Source organism: Orcinus orca, chromosome 9 (genome assembly GCF_937001465.1).
Source record: "Orcinus orca chromosome 9, mOrcOrc1.1, whole genome shotgun sequence".
Taxonomy (NCBI): Eukaryota; Metazoa; Chordata; class Mammalia; order Artiodactyla; family Delphinidae; genus Orcinus; species Orcinus orca.
The window spans coordinates 96,906,045-96,929,707 of record NC_064567.1 but is presented as its reverse complement, the minus strand read 5'-3'; the positions used below and the strand labels follow the sequence as shown (position 1 = coordinate 96,929,707).

At 59.5% G+C, this 23,663-nt stretch overlaps 1 protein-coding gene across 3 annotated transcripts in view; it reads right to left on the bottom strand.

Annotated features, from left to right (window-relative positions):
• ADCY1 (adenylate cyclase 1) overlaps positions 1-14,902 on the bottom strand; it is a 125,781-nt gene extending 110,879 nt beyond the window's left edge. For 2 of the 3 annotated variants that reach the window (XR_007479120.1, XM_049714660.1), the window contains exon 1: positions 14,158-14,818. Coding sequence is in view for 2 of the 3 variants with exons in the window: in XM_049714660.1 (XP_049570617.1) it covers positions 14,158-14,802 (645 nt within the window). In the remaining variant the exon portion in view is untranslated. Of the gene's footprint in view, positions 1-14,157 lie in introns of all 3 variants that reach the window. The other variant, XM_012537851.3, reaches the window with a different exon arrangement.
• Between the last annotated feature and the right edge of the window lie 8,761 nt (positions 14,903-23,663).

Here is a 23,663-nt window from a genome sequence, read left to right as displayed (position 1 = left end):
ACCCTCACCTTCCACCCTGGCCCCCAGGCCCCGCTGCGCTGCCCTCAGCTCTCCCCCTGCCGCTCAGCACGAGGCCGCGGCAGCTTCGCTTCCTGCACAACCAACAGGGCTCACTGCCCCCCACCCCTTTACACGCACCTGAACGTTGCATCATTATGTTTTTTGTTTTTTTTTTTGCGGTATGCGGGCCTCTCACTGTTGTGGCCTCTCCCGCCGCGGAGCGCAGGCTCCAGACGCGCAGGCTCAGTGGCCATGGCTCACGGGCTCAGCCGCTCCACAGCATGTGGGATCTTCCCGGACCGGGGCACGAACCCGTGTCCCCTGCATCAGCAGGCGGACTCTCAACCACTGCGCCACCAGGGAAGCCCCATCTCACACCCATGAGAGGCTGTGAGATCAGTAACTTAACCGAGGAGAACCCATTGTTCAGGACTCCAGGGGCTATGGGAGGAGGGCAGGCCTACCTTTACTAGGAGGCAGATGGTAAACCTCCAGGAGGCCACACGAGCAGGGACTGCTACAAACTGAAGCAAAGGTGGCACCATGCAGGCCCCGAGCAGGCCCTGGGCAGGTGGGTGAGCCCGGAAATGAGGCCTGCCATTTATGGGGAAGACACGGGCGTAGAGAGGTTAAATCTCCCCGAGGTCCCAAGGCCAGGACGTCCCAAACACAGGCACATAACTCCAGGGCCCGCCAGGCCACGGGCACATCTCTGGATCCAGGCCTTGGGTGGATGGGCCTTGGGGGTCCTGCACGGGTGGTGGCAGTCATGGGCTTCAGGGCTGCCGGGCTTGTGGCTGGTCGGGGGATGGCCGGGGCCTCACCCGCCCCTCGTCCTGCACACAAGGCCCAGGGCAGGTGGGGACAAGTGCCTAGTGGGAAGTGTGGAAGGGGCGGCAGGGCAGGGGCAGCAGGGTTTCAGGACAAGGACCCCATCACAGGTGCCAAGGAGTCAGGGAGTGGCTGCGACACAGGCAGAACGTGAGCAGACTGTTGCGACGGCAGCAGAGATCCTGGGCACTGGCTGGACACAGGGATCCGGAAGGGCCAGCCCTGGAGGAGGGGGCGGGGCCACTGGAGCCATGAGAGCCCGCGTGAGGGGACCTTCGGAAAGGCCTGCACGGGAGGATGTGAAAGGTGGACTCCAGCCCTTGAAATTAAAACTATAGTTGAGAAGATCAGAAACCTCCCTTTAGGGATTTTCTCATCATCTTAGCTTCCTTCCTGCCATCTTTGGGGTTAGATTACAAACAGGAATGGCGAGTCCCTGGGGGGCATAAAAGAGCCTGTGTGTGTGTGTGTGTGTGTGTGTGTGTGTGTGTGTGTGTGTGTGTGTGTGTCAAGGTGACTGACCAGTCAGTCTGTCCTCATCGGCCAGGGTCCTGGGTCTCTCACACACACACACACACACACACACACACACACACCCCTGCCATGTGTGTGGTCAGCACCCCTCCCAAGTACAATGGCTAGGCCAAGGACTGCTCGTCTGCCCAGCAGAAAGACGTTCCCCCTGCCCCCCACCCACCGCTAGCCACTGCATCCCTCACTGGGCTCGGCTGGAGCCCACTCGGGGGTAAGCAGCTGTTCTCCCTCTCCCCCGAAGAGCTCACCTCCCCCGCGGCTAGGAAACCTGAGCGGCATAAGCCCATACTCCACTGCACTCCACTTCAGACCACCTGTGGGCCCTGCATCCTGCAGGAAAACCACACATTGTCCGCACCCCTGCAGTGAGCTGGGAGCTGCCCCCCACTCCAGCAGCGCTCATCAAAGGGACTTCTTTTATTTATTTATTTTTTACATCTTTATTGGAGTAGAATTGCTTTACAATGGTGTGTTAGTTTCTGCTTCATAACAAAGCGAATCAGCTATACGTATACATATATCCCCATATCTCCTCCTTCTTGGGTCTCCCTCCCGCCCTCCTTCTCCCACCCCTCTAGGTGGTCACAAAGCCCAGAGCTGATCTCCCTGTGCTATGCGGCTGCTTCCCACTAGCTATCTACCTTACGTTTGGTAGTGTATATATGTCCATGCCACTCTCTCACTTTGTCCCAGCTTACCCTTCCCCCTCCCCGTGTCCTCAAGTCCATTCCCTAGTAGGTCTGCGTCTTTATTCCCGTCTTACCCCTAGGTTCTTCATGACATTTTTTTTTCTTAGATTCCATATATATGTGTTAGCGTACGGTATTTGTTTTTCTCTTTCTGACTTACTTCACTCTGTATGACAGACTCTAGGTCCATCCACCTCATTACAAATAGCTCAATTTCGTTTCTTTTTATGGCTGAGTAATATTCCATTGTATATATGTGCCACATCTTCTGTATCCATTCATCCGATCAAAGGGATTTCTTAAAATGGGATCACTGGGGGGAAGGGACGCTTCAGGGAGACTGGGGGAGGGCGTCTGCCAACCACCTGTCACCCCACCCTGGGAACCCCCAGGGCCCTCCCACCTGGAGCCCCCCTGATGTGAACCATTAGGACCAGGTGTCCCCCCCCCCCGCACCTTGCCAGACGGGAGCTTCCTCACACGCCCAATGCATCTACTGATCCAAACCGGCAACCCCCGGGGTTTCCCCAGGGTTCAGGAGTTTTCCTTTCCCCACGAAGGTCTCTTGGACTTCCCTGGCAGTCCAGTGGTTGGTTAAGACTCCACACTTCCACTGCAGGGGGCACAGGTTCAACCCCTGGTTGGGGAACTAAGATCCCACATGCCTTGTGACATAGCAAAAAAAAAAAAAAAAGTCCTCCCATGAAGCTCTCTGAACTCGTGGCCCGGCCGGAGGTGCCCTGAAGATGGTGACCACATGGTTTAGCACCTGCTGTGCAGAAACCACAAGGGAGACAGGCCGGGGGTCACCGTGAGCTTCTCAGAGATGCAGGTGACCACAGGCTGAGGGATGGAGAGTCGGGGAGGAGGCATCGGGAGGCATCACCCACCACTCCTGCAGCAGTGATCCCATCTCGGGCCCAGTCCAGCCCGGCTGCACTCCTGGAGAGCCCATGGGGCACGAACATCACTCACTGCTCAGCACAGGAAGGAAACAGCGGCAGATCACCCCTCGGGTTCTCCGGGAAGGCCCCAAGACAACACCTGGGCCGGGGGAGTTAGCAGCCAGTCCGGGCAGAATTGCCCAGCCCAGGGGAGCCCACGGCTTCTTGCCACGGATGGCAGTCGGCAGCAGTGGAACTGTGCCTGGGCACCTCTAAGGCCCACGTGGGAAACTGCCACTTGGCCTGGGAAAGACTAGTGCCACGTCTTGGTGCCCCTCAGAGGACCTCCTCCCAGATGGGGATGTCTAAGGGGCTCCCACTCCAGGGGGACCCCCCAGCACTGGACACTAGCCAAACGGACGTCTCTTTGGCGTGGGGAGACAGCAATCCAGAAGAAAGTCCCTCCTCCGGGGCCCGACCACCGGCTTCTGGGCTCCGAGGCTGGGCCGGGGCTGGCACACAAGTGACCAGCACGACCACACCCAGCCTGGGGCTGCTTTCCCAGGGGACGATGACACCAGGACCACTGCGGCTCTCACGGCCTGGTCCCCACGTGGACACAGGAGTGTGGTCTGCACTGCACCTCTTCCCTAAGGGAGAGCCCACGCTCGCGCCATTTCCACAGGGCCTGGGCGGGGGGGGGCATGATCCCACCTGGCTAAGAGTCCCCCAGCACAGTGACCACGCCCAGTGTAGACACAGGGCCCAGCTCGCCCCTGGGACCCTTGCCCCCCAAACCCCCCATCTCATGAGGGGCCATCTCAGAACGGGGGGCTGAGCTGAGAGACAGAGCCGAGCACCCCGTTGGTGCTGAAGCACGTGTGCGCTGAGTTTCAGACATTCACACCCCGACCCTCTGTCCCCCAGTGGAATTCCGCTGCGCTGGGCTTCCCGCAGAGGCTCCTCTGCAGGGCGCTTGGTCAGCCCCAAGCATGTAAAGACAGAAGAAGCCAAACAGGGAAAGCACAAGCGCCTGCGTCAGACCTGGACCACCCGGAGGGCCCTGCCCCATCCCCAAAGGGCCTCAGGAAGGAAGGGCAGACACTTCAGATTTACAAGCTGGGCAGTTAAATGGGAAACGTGTGCCCCTGGTGTCCTCAGAGGGACCCTTCATAAGGGGAAATAACACACACACGCCACAAAGAAAAAAACAAAAATTTTAAAAGGTTCATGGCAGTTTGGAAAGGAGTTCAAATATCTGCAGAAGATCGTCCCCCCGTCACTGCACCCACACCCCCAGTTGCTGCACCCACACCCCCGGTCGCTGCTCTCACACTCCCGTGGTCTCCAGGACAACGTCCCGCCTCCACGGCAGGCCTGAGACCCGAGGAGCCCCGTGCTCTGCCCACTTTCCCAGGCCGGCCGCTCCCCTGTCCCCCTTCCCCCATCCACGTACAGAGCGTGTCGCACCCCAAATGCCCCCGCGGCCCACGCAGCACACAGCTCTGGGGAGCCCACGCTCTCCCCTCAGCACTCCTCCCGCTCACTGATGCCTCTGCCCGCAAGGGTTCCCCTCCTTTCACTCGGTGGCCTCCTGACCCCCCAATCCCGAGGCACCCCAAGATCACCCCTACTCAGCATTCAAACTCCTCCACTGAACTTGATCAATTTTCAATCTGCTGCCGCCCAGACTGTCCCCAGCACGGGACCCGGGGCCCGTCCTGCAGAGAAGCCAGGTGTGTGGACTCGAGGGTGCGGCTCGAGGACGTCCTCCTCAGTCACAGAGGGCAGTGCGGTCACAAGACAAGGAGGGAGCTGCTGCCCAACGCACCCACGCCCCACTCCACCAACCCCTGACTTCCCACATGCCCCCCACCCCACCCTGCAGAGCCGCTGTGCATTTGGTCTGTGGGCCAGGACCTAAGACCCCTGGGTCCCTCTCACCTCCTTTCCAAGGGTGCTCACAGGGGGACCCATTCATTCCCACCTCTACTCAGTCACCGCAAGCCGGGTGGCGCTCTTGTCGTCTTTTCAAGCATAGCTGGCTTTTCAACATCGCTCACAGGTGTGTTGTCAGATTAATGTAGTTGCTTCTTAGCTCTGTTTTCCAATTAATAGAAGTATTTTAGGGCTACCATCTTTTGAAAGAAGAAGGGCAGAATGTCGGTAACTGTTGGAGCTGAGGGCTTCTACCCAAGAAATCACCATGCTGGTCCTTCTACTCTTGCGTATGATTGAAGTTTCCGTAATAAAAATAAAATAAAAACAAGTTATTTTTTAAAAGATGCTGATGGGCTCTTGTGAGCTCCTGCCATTGGGTTTCTAAGCCCCAAGGCTGAGGCCCACTGGGCTGTGGTCACCACACCTAGGTAGGGGCGGGAGGACCCAGGCGCAGTGCTATGTAACCCTCGGCATCTTCATCAAGGGCACCTCCTGGTGTTGGGGTCCCGGCTCACCCCACCTGCTGGTGCACGAGTGAGCTGGGCCACAGGACCGTGTGCCTCCAAGTCCCACCCACCCATCCACAGCACCTGCAGTATTTCAGCGCCTCCGTTCACCTTTACACACCTGGACGCCGACTCTATCCACAAAGAAGATCTCACCCCACTGCCCATTTCTGACCCTTGAACAAACTGGACTTCAGAAAAGGGTCCCACTGCACAGGGTGCTCCCGGGACACAGTGAGTACCCAGGAACCACTTGTGATTCCTGCAGGTAAGGATCTGCTTTAAAATAAAGCATCAGGGGCTTCCCTGGTGGCACAGTGGTTAAGAATCCGCCTGCCAATGCAGGGGACATGGATTTGAACCCTGGGCCGGGAAGATCTCACATGTCGCGGAGCAACTAAGCCCGTGCGCCACAACTACTGAGCCTGCGCTCTAGAGCCCGCGAGCCACAACTACTGAGCCTGCGCTCTAGAGCCCGCGAGCCACAGCTACCGAGCCCGCACGCCTAGAGCCTGTGCTCTGCAACGAGAGAAGCCACCGCAATGAGAAGCCTGCGCACCCCAACGAAGAGTAGCCCCGCTCACCGCAACTAGAGAAAGCCTGCGCGCGGCGATGAAGACCCAACGCAGCCAAAAATAAAAAAATAAAATAAATAATTTTTTAAAAATTAAAAAAAAATAAAATAAAGCATCAGAGATATTTCCAAATCCCTAGGCTAAACCAATGATTCCCCAGATGTGCTCACTGAGCTTCTCATCCACGCAGCAGGGCACATGTGTTTGGGAAAGCAGCCACCTTGCAAAACAAGTTCAAAGAGCACACATTTCAGATCCCTTTGGCCACGGTTGATTCAGGAGGCAACGCCTTCTCTTAACAAGAGAGTGTTTCTCCCATAAGGGAACTAGGCAAAGGCACTAAGAAAACTGCGCTAACGATTTCACAGAAGGTCATCACTCCAGCACAAGGCTCCCCCTCCCACCGATGCCCACGACCAAGTTCTCCCAGCAGCAGTGGGCAGAGTGTCCCAGAGCGGACGCCTCCCTCAGATGCTCACGTGCAGCACAAGACTGCCAGTGCAGATGTGAGAAGCACCCTTGGAAGAACGCAGTCTCACACGGGCTCATCAGGCAGCTGCTGAGAAGGGCGCTAGGGGGACAGTGCACGGGACAAGAGGCCACACAGGAGGGCCGGCCGGAGGGCCAGGGTCCCAGGCACGGCCCAGGTTCGAGGGGGCAGGCCCTGCTGTGGTCGGTCATTCTCCTTGTCCAGAGTGTGGCATCTGACATCCCCCACCCTGGGCACATGGTGCCTTGGGCCCCATACAAGCCACTGCATGAACAACAAGACCCATCCGTGCATCAGAGTCAGCTGTGCTCCCGGGAAGCCAGGGTCTACGTCAGCAAAGGAAAAGCTGGACCCTGATATAGTCACTCTGTACTTCAGAATCAAACTAGAAAGCTGCCTTCAGACTGGGAACGTGCCCACAGGGAGGGCTTCCCCGGCTGCAGGGTGTGGACAGCAGGAGGGAGCACCCAGCATGTCCAGTGACCCTGACGCACCACGGATGGGAGTCCCGTCCCCAGGGTCACTCTCCTGGGCATCCTGTCCCCCTGCACCCGGATCCCTCACCTGGACATCCCCTCCACCTACCTGCACGAGGGGCCCCTCCCCTGGGACCCCTCATAAGCACCCTGGTTCTGGGCCTGCAGCAGCCCCGCTGCCCACAGGATCCCCACAGGCTGCGACTGCCTGGCCAGGCCCCCTTCCAAGCTGCACTGCCCACCTCGGCAAGTGCCCCCGACTCCAGACCTAGACACACAGCGGCCCTGCTTGCTGTCCCTGCGCCCAGGCTGTGGGCCCTCAGACCACAGACCCTGTACCAAGCCTGACACAGGCACACCCACGTGAACACACTCACATCCCTGCACACCAGGATCCACGCACGTGTGTACACACGGGCACCTACGTGTGCACACACAGGCACGTACATCACACGTGTGCACTCGTGCGCGCGCACACGTCCACAACACGCGCAGGCGCGCGCAGAGGCCCCGCCCCCAGAGCTACAGGCATGTTCTGCACAGCCCCGCCCAGAGAACCCTGACAGCTCGGTATCAAGGCAGATCCCACCACGCTCCAATCCAAGAAGACAGGGTCCAGGAGGGAAGGGGACAGAGCAGGATCCAGGGGGGACGAAGACCGGAGGGCCGCAGACGCGGCAGTGAGGGACAGCCTGCAGTGGGTGGGGACGCCGCGTCAGCCCCATGCCACACCCCGCACGTGGACGTGAGCCCGAGGAAGCCCAGCCTGCCCTGGCTGGACTGACGCAAAGCAGACAGAGGGCAGAGGGACACAGCCGGTGGGGGTCCCGGCCCTTGTCACTCTTCCCCAAGGCTCTCAGTCCTACACACACGGCCCCCTCACCCGACCTCCCCCCCTGGGCAGAGCCTGGGGCCTGGTGTCATTTCATGCACTGGTCATGGAGTTGGAGGGCCCCGGGCCCCATTTCCCTCGGGGGAGACACGTCCACCCGGAAAACAGTAAAAATAATCAGAGTGTGTTGCGTGAACGTGTGTGAGCACGCCTGTGAGTGTGCATGTGGGTGTGTTCCTGTGTGAGCGTGCAAGGGTGTGTGTTTATGTGTGCATGCATGTACACACGTGAGTGTGAGAGCACGTGCGTACAAGTGGGAATGTGCGTGAGCGTGAGTGTGCTTGTATGTGCATTTGTGTGGGTGTGAGTGTGCACTTGAGTGTGTTTGTATGTGTGCATGCACATGCGTGTGAGAGAGACGACGGACCACATGTGACTCACATCCTCAAACATGGCGGAACCCAGCACTTTAGGGGCGGGAAGGTCTTTTCTGCCTGCCTGGCTCAGCCCCTCGGTGCAAACTAAGGTGCCTGCAGTCCGGGAACAGGGTCTCACTTGGAGGTGCAGGGGCGGGGTGGTGGCCCAGGCCTCCTGGCTGCCATGCGGCCCTTCCTGCCCCACCGCCAGCCCCTGCCCAGCCTGGCACGTGGACGAGCGAAGCTCTGGCCCTGGGGAGGCCTCAGCACAGACACAGCCCTCTGGCTGCCGCTGCTGGGCTGTGCTACGGGAGGGCTCCCAACAGCACACCGGCCGGAAGCGATGGGAACACCCAAAGGGCACAGTCTGGACAGACGGCCTGCCACCGGCATCCTGCGCGTCTCTTTCAGCGTTTGACCAAGACCAGACAGAGGGTCACCAAGGTAGGGAAAACTCGTAGGTCACAGGCTACGCTCAATTTGTGATGACAAGAGGAGACTCCCACTTCACTGAGTGCTGGCCCATGCTGCGGGGACGCCACGGTCCCAGAGGGCCACCTGCACCTACACAACCATGGGCGTGACCTCGGAGGAAACTGAGGCACAGGGTAAGTCCCCTGCCCGCCGCACCACAGCTCGGAGCAGAGCCCCCGCGGTGCTGGGAATTCCGACCCACCCCATCTGAGTCAGGAAATGATCCGAGGACATTTCTGGGCTCCAAGCCTGCAGGCACACAGAGCCAGCAGGAGACCCGTCAACCCAGAGGCTGGGCCCTGACCCTCTGGACCTCACAGATGTGAGGGGAGAAGGGCATCACCCCAGAACCACTGTAAGCCCACGGAAAGGGCAGCGGGTGGGGACGTTTCCCCACAGGACCCGCTTGAGGGAGACCTCCAAGTATTCCTTGTGGCCCGAGCCCCAGGGCCTCCCCGCACCTGCCCTTTCTTCCACGCCCTCCTCCCTGGCCCCGTGGTGACCAGCTCAGTCCCTCAGGCAGCCACCTGCAGCCCCAGGGTCCAGCAGCCCCTTGGCCTCATCTATCCAGGACCTTGGCTGGAGCGCACTGTCCGCAGGAGGCCACCCTGAGCCCCGTCTGCCTTGTCCCCTTCACACGCCTCCGAAGGTCACACACACACCCCCAGCACACACTGCAGTTCCAGTTGTTGATCGGGGTCCCCAAAGACTAACTTTCTGGAGGGCAGGTGGTCTGGTCCCCTAGCTCGGGGCCTGGCACCCAAACGTGGATCACAGAACTGTCCAGAGAAGGTGCCCCAGCCCGAGCAGCTGCGAGGCTTCACAGCCATGTCTGCTTCGCCTGGTCCCCGTCCCTTCCACCAGGACCACCGGGGGGCCAGACTCCAGCACATGGACAGTCTGGGGGTCCTGCGGCCACAAAGGAAAGCCTGGGGCCCACAGGACCGCCCAGAGGGGGAACAGGTGGGAACCCTCGCCCGACGCCAGGACGGTTTCCCCTCACCCAGGCCCCAGTTCCTGCTGCCCTGGTGTAGGCAGCTCCAGGTGCTTCTTACAGTTTGAGCAGGCTACCCTGGCGGGAGGATGACACAGCTGTGATGGAAACAGACCAGGTTTAGGGAGGGGACCGCCCAGCAGACAAGGGGGCTGGGGAATCAGGTGTGCCCTGTGGGATGCCCGCTGGACATGAACCTGGAGGCCTGGAGGAGCCACTGGACACTGCCCAAGGCTCAGGGAGCAGCCGGGCTGTAATGTGCAGGGGGTGGGAAGCCGGGGCAGTAAGTCACCGTGGGGCTGAGCCCTGCCCAGTGACGGGAGCCAAGGCAGGTGAGCCAGCGGGTGATGGGATCCAGCCAGGGCAGGGGAGGGAGAGGGAGGGACCAGTAGGGGGCAGTCAGGAGGCTGGGGGTTACGTGCAGCAGGAGAGGGGCCCCACCTAGGAAAGAGCCCAGCCAGAGGAGAAGGGGCCCCACCGGGGTGAGGGGCCGGCTGTGCGGCACGGCTGCAGAGGCGGGCTGGTCAGGAGAGGGTCCAGGGAGGCGGGGTGAGGGGAGATGCAGAGGACCGGAGGGGAAGAGGTCCAGCCAGTGGAGCAGGGGGCCATGGGGGGGGAGGGCCCCGCCTGAGGAGGCGCTGGGCTGAGGGAGGGGCACAGGTCTGGAAGGAGGGGTGGGAGACACATAGGGGCGGGAGGCATGGCTGCCCAAGCCCGTGTGGCGGCCGATACAGCCAGCACACATGGTGATTCTGACAGCGGTCACGTGGCTCCACCTGCCAGCACTCACGTTCTCCTCAAGGGCTCAGCCCAAACTGGAGGGGCAGGGGGAATTCTGGCCAGCTCCCAGCTCCCCAGCACAGCAGCGATTTGCTACCCTTTCTGTGGTTCAGGCACTAAACACATCTCCTTTACGTGGATAGGCAACCAGACTGCACTGCAAGTTGCACACTGCAGTGGACCCTTGCTATTCCCCCTCTGAAAAAAGACAGCAATCCTGACCCACCTGCCCACAAAGCGGGCATCTGGGAGGGAGCCCTGGGGAGAGAGTCAGCACAGGGTGGGAGCTGGGGCTCTGCGCCCTGCACCCGTCACAGGCAAGGCGCCTGAGGGGCAGAGCAGGCACCCTGAGCCAGCAACCCTTCTCCAGAGACACCCCTCCTGCCCCACCATCACTCCCTGGCAATGACCTTCGCAAGCCCTCGCCTGACTCTACTTCCCCGCCACTCCCCAGCCAACCTGTCCCTGAGCACAGTCACCTCCTCCCAGAGCCTCCCCCCTCAAGGCTCTGTCAGTCAACAAGGGACAAATCTGGCATCTCCCCCTCCCCTCCTCCACCACCCTCGAAGCCCCAGGCCCCCAGGCTGCTGTGCTCACCCCCCCACCCCATGCCCTCCAGCCTGCCCACCGCTGCTGGTTCTGAGCAGGCCTCAGGTGTTCCTGAACGTGATGCCTTCAGTTCTGACACGTTGCCCAGTTAAATAAAAGTGACTGACTGTGTTTAGGTACAACCGGGGGGCCCTGAAAGCAAGGGGCTGGGAGGGGGGGGGACCCAGTCCGGTCCACATTCATGGGGCTCATCCTTGGTGTTGGGCCAGGTGGGAATAAGGCCATTTCCCCCAAATTCTTTCTGCTCTAGCGGAAAGCAGCAGGCACACCCTCTCGGGGAAGGGTGGAGGCCCCCAAATTTCAGCAGTGCAGTCACGTGGCCGGCTTTCTGCATGTCCACCTCGGCCTCCCGGCAACTGGGCTGGCCCCGGCTCTACAGAGCCCAAAGGCACACGGCTGCGTCCCCAGATCCCCACACACCAGGGCGGCACAGGATTGCTGCAAGAAAGCCTTAGAGCCTCCCTGCGGAGGGCCTGAGGCTCTGGGAGCCCACACTTGAACCCCGGTCTCAGTCCCCAGAGCGCGCTTTCTCCGGCAAGCACATGACACGCTGCATATAGGCAGCAAAGGCGGCACCCATGCACAGACCGCCTCATTCATCCAGTCCTTCTTCTGCCGCTTTTTGGCCTCTACCCTGTGTCCTGCAGGGCTTCTGCCTGCCCCAAATTCCATCCTGCGGGAGCAGCGCTGTCAGCAGGTGAGTGTACTGCAAGATGGCAGGGAGGCGGTGAAGCGTGATTAGCAGCGGACATGCTTCGGAAACGTGGGTGCTATCTTCTTCACTGGTCTCAAATACCAAGTTGCAGAGCTCACCAAGGACATATTTCACAGACTCCCAGAATTTTCTAATTGGAAGGGAGGATCCCTGGGGCACCATACAGTCGGATCACCACGTATTTCTCTGCATCCATCCCCATCTATCTGTCAATATCACCACCACCTGTACAGACTCATGGGCTTGAATATGAACATTCTAAAGAAGCCAAAACGATTCAGAAGGGGCCTGAGATTTCAAATATGTGCTTTTCCAGTACGAACTTTCACCACAGCCCTACAGGGGAGCTGCGATGCCCTTTAGACAGGTGGGGAAACTGAGGCTCAGAAAAGGAAGGGTCTGCATTGCCCAGGGAGTCACAGCCAGTAGCAGTGAAGCCCAGATGTCTGCTCCCTATGACTCCCACGCCCCCAGGATGGTCTCCCTTTCTTCCTAGAATACAGGCGCTCCTCTTATCCTGGGGGAGGGGCAGAGTTCTGAGTGCCCGAGGCACCTTTACAGACTCCCCCTCCCGCACCCCTCCCCCTCTCTGTTTTAATCTTTTAATTCTCTAAAAGGAATGACTACAGGCTACATAAAGCATTGGTTATTAAAAAAGAAGACAATAGTATTGCCTGTCACTGAAGCAGCTGACTGAAGCCCTGGGTGCAACCAGAACTGAGCCAGGCCCCAGCCCAGGCCTGTCCAGGCCCCCTCCCCACCTGCAGCTGACCTGGCCTCCCTCCCGGTCCTGGTAGGGAAGTTGTCCTTGCTGGGGGGGCCTGGCTGGGTGGGGGGGAGAGGGACAACCACAACACATGGGAGGGTTGTTGGGGGAGAGATACAGGGGTGCCCCCTGCGAAGGTCAAACAAGCCGCACTCAAAGCACATAGGAGGCCTGCTGGAGAAACAAACCCTCCCCCTCCCCCTCCCCTCCCCCTCCCCTCCCCTCCCCCTTCCCCTCCCCTCCCCCTCCCCCTCCCCTCCCCTCCCCCTCCCCCCTCCCATCACCTTCCTCCCCTCCCTGGGGGCACGCAGCCCTCTGGTCCTCTTCCCTTTTTTCTGCCTTTATCTCTGCCTCCTCTCTGCCTCCGGCCTTCACCCCTACTTCCCTTCCTCTCTTCCCCCCACCCCCCAGCCCCTCTCCACATACTCCCTCCTCCTCCCCTCCCAGCCCTCACCACACACTGGCCTCTCTGGGCCCTGAAATATAGGTCCAGAATCGTGTCACTCTTGTGTGTCCCATGGCCCCTCTGACCCTGTGCATCCCGGGTATCACCGTCTGGGGGCCCCTCCCTTGGTCCTCGGGTGATGGGTCCTTAGTGGGGCCCCAGCCCCAGCTGTCTGACACCCATCACTCCCCCCACCCCAGCTGTTCCTCCCAAAGCCAGATCTGTCCAGCTTCCCCTCCTCACCCCATCTCCTCCATCTCCCCCTTTCTCTCCCTCGATGGACTCCCCCACCCCACCCCACCCACCCCGCCCTCTTGCCAAAATGCAGCCAGAGGCAGAAACAGAACCTTCCCTCAGGGCCCTCCAAGCCCAGGTGGGATAGGCTGGGCTGCACGGAAAAGCTCCAAAAGCACCACGCGGCAAGACATCTGCCTCAGACCTCTGGGGTCCTTGGGCTGGGGAGGAGCCCACGGGCAGCAGCCGGCATGGGATCCTCGCAACGATCTTGCCCGCCAGGGAAAGACAGTGACAAAGTTCAGGCGCTGCGAGCCTGGGTGCCGGCTGCGGCAGAGCAGGTCGGAAGAGACCACAGCCCTGTGCGACCTTGGCAAACCCTGTCCCTGTGGACCCCAAACGGGTCCCAACTGGGCGCCAGGGTGGCTGGAGGGGGCCAAAGTCCTTGCCCCCTTCCCACCTCCCCCATGGCGGCACGGTTGGGAGGGGGTCTCTGCGAGCGCCGCATGGGCTCCAGGCGCCAAGCGTGAGGGAGAGGCACCCTAGGCTGTGCGCACAGCCCGCAGGAATCCTGCCTGCCCTGGCCTGCTCCCCGCGCCTACTTTTCGTCCCTCCTGCGGGGATGGGCGCAGACAGACAGCGTCGGACCCGAGCTCTGGCCGCACCTGGCCGCTCACCAGCTGCCTGACCTTGCCAATCTTTGCCCTCTCTACACTAGTCTACCGGTCTCCACATTCCACACCCAGGAGCGCTTTGTGGACTGTAACTCGGAAAAGAGTCGGCCCCAGGGTGCCAGCCCCCACTGTGTCCCCAATTCTCTGAGTGACCTTGAACGTCCCCCCTCGAATTCGGGGCCTCAGTTTCCCCACCTGCCCAACCTGGCGATGCGCGCCCTCCTCCCCGCATTCCCAGTCCCTCCCGGGCAGGTGTGTCCCAGACCGGATCGGGAGCGCGCGCGGCACTTACCGTCCTCCAGAGACGTGGGCGCTTGGCGGGGACCAAGGTAGCCGTGACCAGCAAATGCGAGGCGGCCACCACGAGCCCGAAGCCGATGGCCAGCAGGCTGCGCACGGGCAGCAGGGCATAGGACACGAAGGTGACCAAAAGGAGCTGCCAGACGCCCTGGTCGGCTGCCACCGGCACCGCTGCCCTCCCGGCGTGGGCCCCGGCGGGGCCGCCGAGCGCGAAGGGACAGCAGAGCAGCGCGAAGGTGAGGCTGAAGAGCAGCGCGAGCTGGCCGACCTGCTGCAGCTGGGGCACCTGCAGCGAGCGGACGTTGGTGACCACGAGCAGCGCCAGGAAGAGCACGCAGTGCACGGGGTGCGAGCCCTTGGCCAGGCCGGGCGCGGGCCCCGGCGCGCCCAGCAGCTCGGCCAGGGCCAGCGCGCCCGCCAGTAGGCTGAGCACGGCCAGCGCCTTCAGCGTGGCCGCCTGCTCCAGCCGCAGCGTGTAGCCGCGGAACAGCGCCTCCAGCTCGGGGCACGCGAACTCCTCGTCGCACGCCCGCAGCCCGCGCCGGCCGCCCGGCCCCGCCGCCCGCTCGGCGCCCCCAGACTCGCCCGCGCCGCCTCCGCCTCCGCCGCCGCCTCGGCCGCGCGGCGCCCCCGCCATCCCAGCGCCATGCAGCGGGCGCGCCCCTCGCCGGCCGGGGCGCCGGGCGGGCGGGCGGGCGGGCGGCGAGGCGCCGGGGCGCGGCGGGCAGAGTTGGGGCGCCTGCTGCCCCGCGCGCGCGCCCCGAGCGCGTCCCCTCCCGCCCGCTGCGCCTGCGCACTGGCGCCGCCCGCGCCCCGGCCCCGGTCCTCCGGAGACCGCGCTGCGACAGCCGAGCTCGGAGCCGCGGGCCTGGGCGCGCGAGGCACACGCGCGCGCCCCGGCCCGCACCCCAACGCCGCATCCCGGGCCCCCCGCCGCCGGAGGGGCCGCGTGAACCTCGGGCACCCACCTAGCCCGCTCCCGGCCTCAGTTTCCCCACTGGTGCGCAGTGCCACGCACTGTGCTGTCTCTCGGGGCGTTAAAAATGCTGAAATTTTGAGCTTTTCCCCTGTGGGAGGGCTTACCTTGCATGCCCCCCAAATAAAAGCAGGTCCCCCTATTCTAGAGGAACGCAAAGTGGGGCCCATGCTTGACTGTGGATCCATAGGGCCCTACGAGGGGAAGCGATGCCCAAGGACCCGGGGCCAGGGAGGAAGGTGGCCGCCACGGCATCTCCCCACAGGTCCTCTGCCCGCGGGACCCTCCACACGGCGGGCTGTGGGCAAGTCCTGCCCTGGTTCCTACAACCCCCGTGAGTGGGTGCAGCAGTGCAGGAGCAGTGACCAGGTGGTGTAGTCCGACAAGCAGAGCCCCCAGCCGGAGTTCGGGCCGTGGGGCGTGTGGCCAGTGCCACCTGGGTGCAGAAGGAGCCAGGTTAGAGTCCTAGCGGTGAGGCCTCTAGGGAAGGAGGTGGGAGGTTGTTGGTTCAGGGATGGGGTGGGAGTCGAAAGGAGAAGGGACCCTGCAGTTTGCCGTAAGAGGAAACTGGAAACCCAAGTGATGGGGAGATGTTTTCTTCCAGCAGGACAAATGCAGGGACTGTTGCCATGGCGCGTGTGTGGGACCCACGGCTTACACTCATTCACTCTAAGGGAAGGGGCTTTGTGCCGGCCTCCACCTGTGTTGTGCTCACAGTGGCCCCGGGGGCCGTGCCTCTGTCCGCCCTTTACCATGGGGATCCCGGAGTAAGCAGCTGGCTGCAGGAGGTGTGGAGAGGTGTAAGGACTCACAGCAGAACCCCTGTCCCCTCCATCATCCCGTGCTGCTTCTCATATGTGTGAACCCCCAGTGGACCAGGAGGTCCCAGGAAGTCCCCGAGACCAGGAGGCTAGCCCTCTGCAGGAGGTCCTCCCAAGGCCCACTTCCAGACAAACAGGTTTAGTTCATGCAGCCCGAGCATGGGTCTGTTTTAGAGGTACTCCCTGGGGTCCAGGGACTCTAGAGGTAAGAGCCGCTGCACCATATATTGTTATGTGGGCACAAGAATTAGAATCTGAGGTGTGTTTCACATCTTTCTGGTACCGGTATTAGTTGAGCCGTATGAAGTTGCCATTTTTGTGAGAGTCCAAAGTAATCCCTTACCAGTGCCGACAGCTATAAAGACAGCACCTCACAGACTCTGCCTAGGCACCTCCACTCCGTGTCCCCAGCAGTTCACATCAGCAAATTTTTGGTGGCCATCGGGTCCCTCCTGGTGAAATGGCCTCCCCACACAGGGCACCTCCTCTGTGAAGCCTTCCCGATTCCCCCTGACCCAGCTAATTGCTGCCTCACCCCAGTTCCTACTCCCCCCTAATACCCACCACTCTATCTGGTCATCAGTTTGTTTATGTCCAACCTCACGTGGAACTGGCAGCCCTGGGAGGGCCGTGTCTGAACCACGAAGATCACCTGCCTCCCCTCATTTGGCAAAGTGTCTGACTTCCATCATCTAGTTTTCTCCCTGCCCCCAAATGGTAGCAAAGTCTGCAGGATTTTTCTTTTTAAGTTCTGAGTATCAAGAATATATTCTCTTGTTAAAGGACATAGTATATTTTTTATCCTAATGATTTTATGAAAGGAAAGCTGAATGATATCCAAAAACGGATCAAACTACATAAGAATGAAACAAATATGACAAAGCGACCTGGGTGCAAAGTTCACAGATCAACGGCACACTCTTCCCTTGGCCAACAAATTTAATAGACAAAATTGGCATCAACTCCTTTTCTAAAGAGCTTGTGTGTGTCAGGGTTGATGGAAAGAGATTCAGGCACAGGCGCCATGCCCTTTGCTTGCTGCCACACAGGGTCCTCCTGACAAAGCAGCCAGGGCCATAGGGTACATACAGTTCACAGGTCATTGTCACATCCATCATCCCATTTGGCATCCTGGAGAAAAGATTTGTCACCCTCGTCTTGTTGACCAAGAAGCAGAGGCCTGGAGATGCTTGTGCAATGCCGGAGACAGGAACACACCAGAGCTTCGTGTGAGCTGTGAGGGATCCAGCTTCCTAACTCCAGCTGGTGGGAGGGGTTGCCCCAGTGTGGACATGCACTGTTCATAAGTTCATCTTGTCTCCTCGAATCTTCTGGGTGGAAAGGAGAAGGCCTCACGTGGGCAGTTTGCAGTCAGGGCTAGCAGGGAAGTTATCTGACAGACAGTCAAATGCACACACCCCATACTCTCTCTGGATGTCACGGCTTGAATCGTGTCCCCGCCGCCAAAATTCATATACTGAAGTCCTAACCCCCAGTACCTCTGAACACGACCTTATTTGGAAATGAGGTCATTGCAGATATAATTAAGATGAGGCCATTCTGGAGTAAGGTGGGTCCTAACCCAATATGACTGGTGTCCTTATACAAAGGGGGCATTTGGAGATAGACAGACTCACACACACACAAGCCAAAGCAACACTGGAAGTCAAGAGAGAGGCCGGGAACAGATCCTCCCCCAGCACCTTCAGAGGGAGCGTGGCCCTCCCCACACACCTTGATCTTGGACTTCCGGCCTCCCACTTCCGTGAGAGAATATATTTCTGTCGTTTAAGCCCCCAGTGTGCAGTATTTTATTACAGGGGCCCTAGCAGAGTGATACACCTAGCATATGGTCTATCTTGGATAATGTTCCATGTTACAGAGGGTAAATATTGACCAACAGCGAAGGGGTTGCAAAGATCACAAGGAGAAATTCTGCTCTCCTGGGGAGCACGTCCTCCCCAGTGGAGGTGAACCGATGCAGGGCACCATCGTGGGCCGTGTTGTGTCCTGCGGGTCTGGGAAGACGGGCATTCGGTTACCTCCTTGTCACCAAACAAAAGCTTTCCTCTCCAAAAAAAGAGCAAAACAAAACTAGTATACCTCTGGCCCCCTTGTTCCTCTGGGGGTATCAGAGTCCTCTCCCCACTTTCAGAAAGAGAGCTGACGCCTCACTTGAGACAGGCAGGCAGTACTTCTTGCGGCAGTAACGCCACTGGGCCTCTGTCTGACTTCCTGTTGTTTACGAATCTCATGTGTATCTTTGCATTTGAGCCTCACAACTGCCAAGGGCTCTGGCCTTCTCAGAAACTAATCCAATTTCAGATTGTGCGTAGGCGTGGTTCAGGGTGGGCCCAGCCTGGAGCCAGGTCCAGCATCGCGGACACCACAGGGGTGGTGGACCCTGAGTCACATAGCTGGGCTGGTATCCCAGCACCACCCTTCCTAGCTGTGTGACTTTGGGCAGGTTACTTAACCTCTCTGTGCCTCGTGTCCTCCTTAGATTGAGTAGATAACAGCCCCTGGCTCACAGGGTTATCATGGGAAGAGAGGCCCAATTGCACACAGAGCCTGCACTTCGTAAGCACAAAGTGGACGGCTTCTGCCTCTCATGAATGAACGTTCCATGCACACAGGAATGGGTCAAGTGTCATTCAGACTCTTTGAGGTAAATGTGTGAGTTTCAGGCATGTCCGAACAGAGACCATGATACCAGGGACGTCGCTCTAAGCCAGCTCGTTGAGTTCCTCGGACTTTGGCCAGAGACTTGGCTTCCAGACGAGTGTTTCTTATTCCGCTGGCCACTCTGTATTTGGGACAAAGCTCGCCCTGTGGGTTTGTTTGAAGAGACCCACCTCTAGTGAACTGACTCTGAACCACTGTGGAAATGCAGGTTGGTCAGGAAAGAAGTGGGAAAGTTCAATAAGAAACTACGTTCAGGAAAGTTAATTTTGTCAGAGCCATTGCCGGGTAATCAAACGACCCACATGACAGGTTCAATGGGCCATTAAAGTGGAGACACCCTGCAGCCAGGTGACCTGGGAGAGCTCAGCCTCCAGGGTGCCTGGGATGCAAGTTCCTCTGACACCCACCACAGCATGCTTCTCAGGCCTTCCTCAGGTCTCTCCTGGTGGACTTGCTGTCTGGGGCATGAGGGACGCGCGAACATGATTTGTGGACCACGATTAGAAAAGGTCGGGGGATCTGTTCAGGACTCCTCCAGTCAAAAGGGGGCAGAGAACTCCAACCCCAGCTACCTTAACCGGAAAACTAGGAGGCCACTTCACTCTCCCAACTGAAAGCCTGGATGCATGACCCAGGACCACAACTCAGAGGCCCGGGGAGGCCCCCGGGGGAGACGCTCCACTCCTGGAACCGAAGGCAAGGGAGTCCTCGAGCCCAAGCAGGGACTGCAGATGAACGAGCGGATGGATGACCAACGGGCAGGCGACCAGCCTACTTCGGTCCCTTCACACATCACTGTCCCTTGCAGTGCTGGCAGGAAGAAGCCTAACTGGGGCACCGGAGCTGGTTCCCACTCACCTCCCCCCAGGGTGGTGGGCTCGCCGGTCCTGGGGGACTCAGCGTCCTGCCCTCCGTGCCAGGGTCGCCGGCCGGCCTAGGGGCGAAGGCATCAGATAACAGCGGACTGTCCCAGCTTTTTGCAGGGAGACCTGGCTGGCGGGCGGAGGTTGGTGTGACTGACACTTTTGCCGATTGCCCTTGTCACTTAGGATTTGGTATCAAACAGAGCAGGACTATTGGCTGGTGGGAGAGGCCGGCGCCAAGCCCAGCAATCACACAGATAAATATGCGATCACGACTGAGGCAAGTATTCCCAAGAGAGCAGCCGCAGGGCATGTCCTTGGGTGAAACCTGTGGTGAGCGGAGTGGTGTCAGGCCACGCTGGGCTCTGTGAACAGCACCTGAGCCCCCAGCAGAGTGGGCTACTGGCGGCAGCAGGGAGACGTAGTGCCGCGAGCTCTTGATGCCCAGAGCACGCTGTGGGGCCTGGATGATTAATCCAGACTCGGGGTGGGGAAGGGGGTGTGGACTGACCTCCTCCGGGGTCCCTGCGAGGTTCCTGTGTCATCCTGGTGAGACAGCAAGTGGCCTCATGAGGAGGGGACGTCAGCCACGGGTAGGATGGAAGGGTCCAGGTGACCCCAGGAGAGGGGACACCAGCCACGGGTAGGATGGAAGGGTCCAGGTGACCCCAGGAGAGGGGACACCAGGCACGGGTAGGATGGAAGGGTCCAGGTGACCCCAGGAGAGGGGACACCAGCCACGGGTAGGATGGAAGGGTCCAGGTGACCCCAGGAGAGGGGACACCAGGCACGGGTAGGATGGAAGGGTCCAGGTGACCCCAGGAGAGGGGACACCAGCCACGGGTAGGATGGAAGGATCCAGGTGACCCTGGGAAGGAGAGCACAGTGGACACTCGCGGGTGCAGAAGGCAGCTCATCCAAGCCCCCGCAATGCCCTTGCTGTCTTTCCTGATGTAACTAACACACCTCCCTCAACAAGCCAGAGCAAGTGCATCCCCTTCCTGTTTCCTCTAAATCGCATTTTTTTTTCTGCTAAGTTCAAAAGAAATTAGATTCCAGGCAGGTGTGCGTGGGTATATTCCGAGGGAGAGGAGCTCTCCGTTCAGTCGGTGAGCGTGCAGGGGCTGAGTGCCCAGCACAGGAGTGTGGCTCTGTCCAGCGGGGAGAAAGGAGGGGACAGACTCAGTGCCCAGACGGTCACCTCTGCTGCTAGAGAGGACGGGGCGGTCAGCACAGACAAGGGCCACCCACCCTAGAGGCAGTGCCCAGCGTGCACCCTGAAACCAAGCGGGGTCCCCCGACTGAAAAGGACAAGGACGGGATTCTCTATGGATTCCCCAGTGATGTTCGGGGTCCTTACAGTTCATGAAACAGTGCTGTTAGTACTCCCCATCCTGGTGCACCGTCCACCACGGGGACAGAAAGCGACAGGCAGGGTGCCTGCTCGGCCCCGCGCCAACGCTGGCCGCTGATGGTTATTTGTAGTGAGCCGGGGGACCTGAGCTGACCGGCACTAAGTGGATTTGTATAAACCATCCCCGGGAGGGTAGGGCTGGAGGTGATGGGGAGGCAGGAGGGTGGAGCTATAGGCGCACCCTGAAACGTGCAGGGGAGCGGGGTGGAAATAAGCTTTGCATGGCGGAGAGTCGGCTGTGACAGCTGCACCCAAAAGGCAGGGAAGCTTCAGCCTGAGGATTTGCACTAAAAATAGAATCGCTGGCTTGTGGGTAGAGAATTTGACCCAATTGGAGATTACCAGTTTCAGGAATTACTGGAAAAGAAATCTCATTAAATAGGTTAAATATAGGCGCCAGAGGCCGAAAAGGCCATCTGTGACTAAAAGGAAAACCAAAACTCCAGAAGGATTTTTAAATGCATTTTGCATCTGCTGTACAGGGAAGGGACTTAAAGTGCTGTAAATGCAGCCCAGGGCACCTGAGCAATGAGCTCCTAGCCGTGCATTTTGCAGAGGGTGGAGGCTGGTGCAGAACCACGCTGCTGCCCGCCAGCCCCGTGCTCACTGCTATGGGGTCTGGCTAAGCTGGCCCTTCTCCGTGCTGAAGAGCTGCAGCTCTGGGTCACACTCAGTGTTGGTGACAGCACTCAGGTCAGCCCACAGGAAATGTGAGCGGGACCCCACCCCAGCCCGCTCCGGATTCCCTGCGTCTCTAGGCACTGCCTTACCCCCGGCCAGGAGCCCGGCAGCCTCCCTCCACGCCTCCCTTCCTCGCCTCACGTCCAATCTGCTTCCCAGTCCTGTGAATCCGGCCCCTGAAATAGCTTCCTCCTCTGCGTCTCCACTCACGCCCGCTGCAGCTGTCTTCATCCGGGTCTTCACCACTTCCTGCCAGGACCACTGGAACCGCCCTCCCTCCCATCACTCAGTCGCTGGCACATTTTCCCTAAAATGTAGAAAGCGTCTTATCCATTCCATGCTCTAAAAAAAGATGCTTCCTATTGCCTCAGAGCATCCCGCAAGCGTGTTTTTACAGCACACACGTCCTGAGGAAAACCCTAAGAAAAGAAACGCTGTGTCTGAAAGCTTTCAAGAGATGCTGCAGGCAGGAAACCCACGTACCCTGGTTGAACGCTGCCTTTCAACTAACTTGACCACAGAACACCTACGGGCACCATGTAGCAGAACACCTATGGGCAGCACGTAGCATGAATGGGCTCTGGGCAAGGCAGGGCAGGCCAGCACCCAGACCGCCCCCTCCCCTACACACCTGCGTGCTGTTGCCCCCAGCTCAGCCTGGTGATGCTTTACCTGTTGCCTGCTGTCACCTGCATGGTCATGCCCTCTCCAAACCTCTCCTCTGCCTTGCAGAGTTTCACCCACTGCATTGGCCAGAAACCTTCCAGCTCAACTGAAAGGAGTGGAAACCAGAGCAGCAGGTGGATCTATGCACGTCTTTGACGGGTCCTGAGGCCCAAATCATGCTTTCCAGACACCCGTGGGAGCAATGCCAGGAAGGGCAGGTGCCTCTTGTGCCTTGGGTCATTCCAGGGCAGCTCTGTCCTCCACACGCCAGCAAAGGCAGCCCAGCGGCCCCCAGGTGCTCACTGCTGGGACAGTCACTCTGCCGGGAGCCCACAGTCCCCGATAGCCAGCCCCAGAGTCTGGGCCCTGTGTCCTCCCTAGGCAAGGGGGCATCAGGGAGACACATTAGCCTGGCGCCCCATTGGAGCCATGTCAACTGGGAAAGGCTGGGACACTGGTAAGATAAAACACAGTCAGCACATCCCCATTTAAGGGTCAACTTGGCTCCCTCTTCATCAAAGGAGACCCCCCATCGCCCCACGCTGATTCCCTCCATGCTCCCCTGCCTTTCCACACTCATCAATATCTGTCTCTGTAGCAGGTTGAACCGGGTCCCCCTGGAACTCATGTCCACCTGGATCCTCAGAATGGGACTTTATTTGGAAATAAGTTCTTACTTAACTCTAGTTAAGGGTCTCAAGATGCCATCATCCTGCATTTAGGTGTCTTTATGAGAGGAGAAGACACAGAGGGATAAAGGCCATGTGAGGACGGAGGCAGAGCTTGGGGTGATGCTGCCTCAATCCAAGGACACCAAGGCTGGCCAGCCACCACCTCAGCTGGAAGCGGTGAGGAAGGATTCCTCTACAGGTTTCGGAGAGAGCACAGCCCTGCCAACACCTTGATCTTGAACTTCCAGCATCCAGGTGGGGAGAGGATACATTTCTACTGTAAACCACCACCCAGTTTGTGGTTATTTTTTTACAGCAGCCCTAGGAAACTCTTACAGTCTTGAAGGACAATTATTTAGCTACCTGCATCTCCCTCTCTTGTGAACCCCTGGAGCACATGGCCACTCCTTATTCATTTTTACGTCCCACTCCTCCACACCCAGGGCTTAGCTCCCCTCAGCGAGTAGCCAGCAAATGTTCCTGCATTAAGTTTCGTTGAGTCTCACAGCACCGAGGGTCCCGTGTTTCAGAGCAGTGATGGCCACTGAGTCAGAGCGAGCTACTCAATCATTTGTGGTCCCTGGTGTGCCCAGCGCTGGGGCCCTGAATCTCAGGCCGCCCTCACCCACCTGTGGCGAGGCACCCAGAACGGCAAACGTGTATGAAGCCAGGCGTCCACGTGCCTCTTGTGGGTGAAAATATGGGTGTTTGTTTCCTCTCC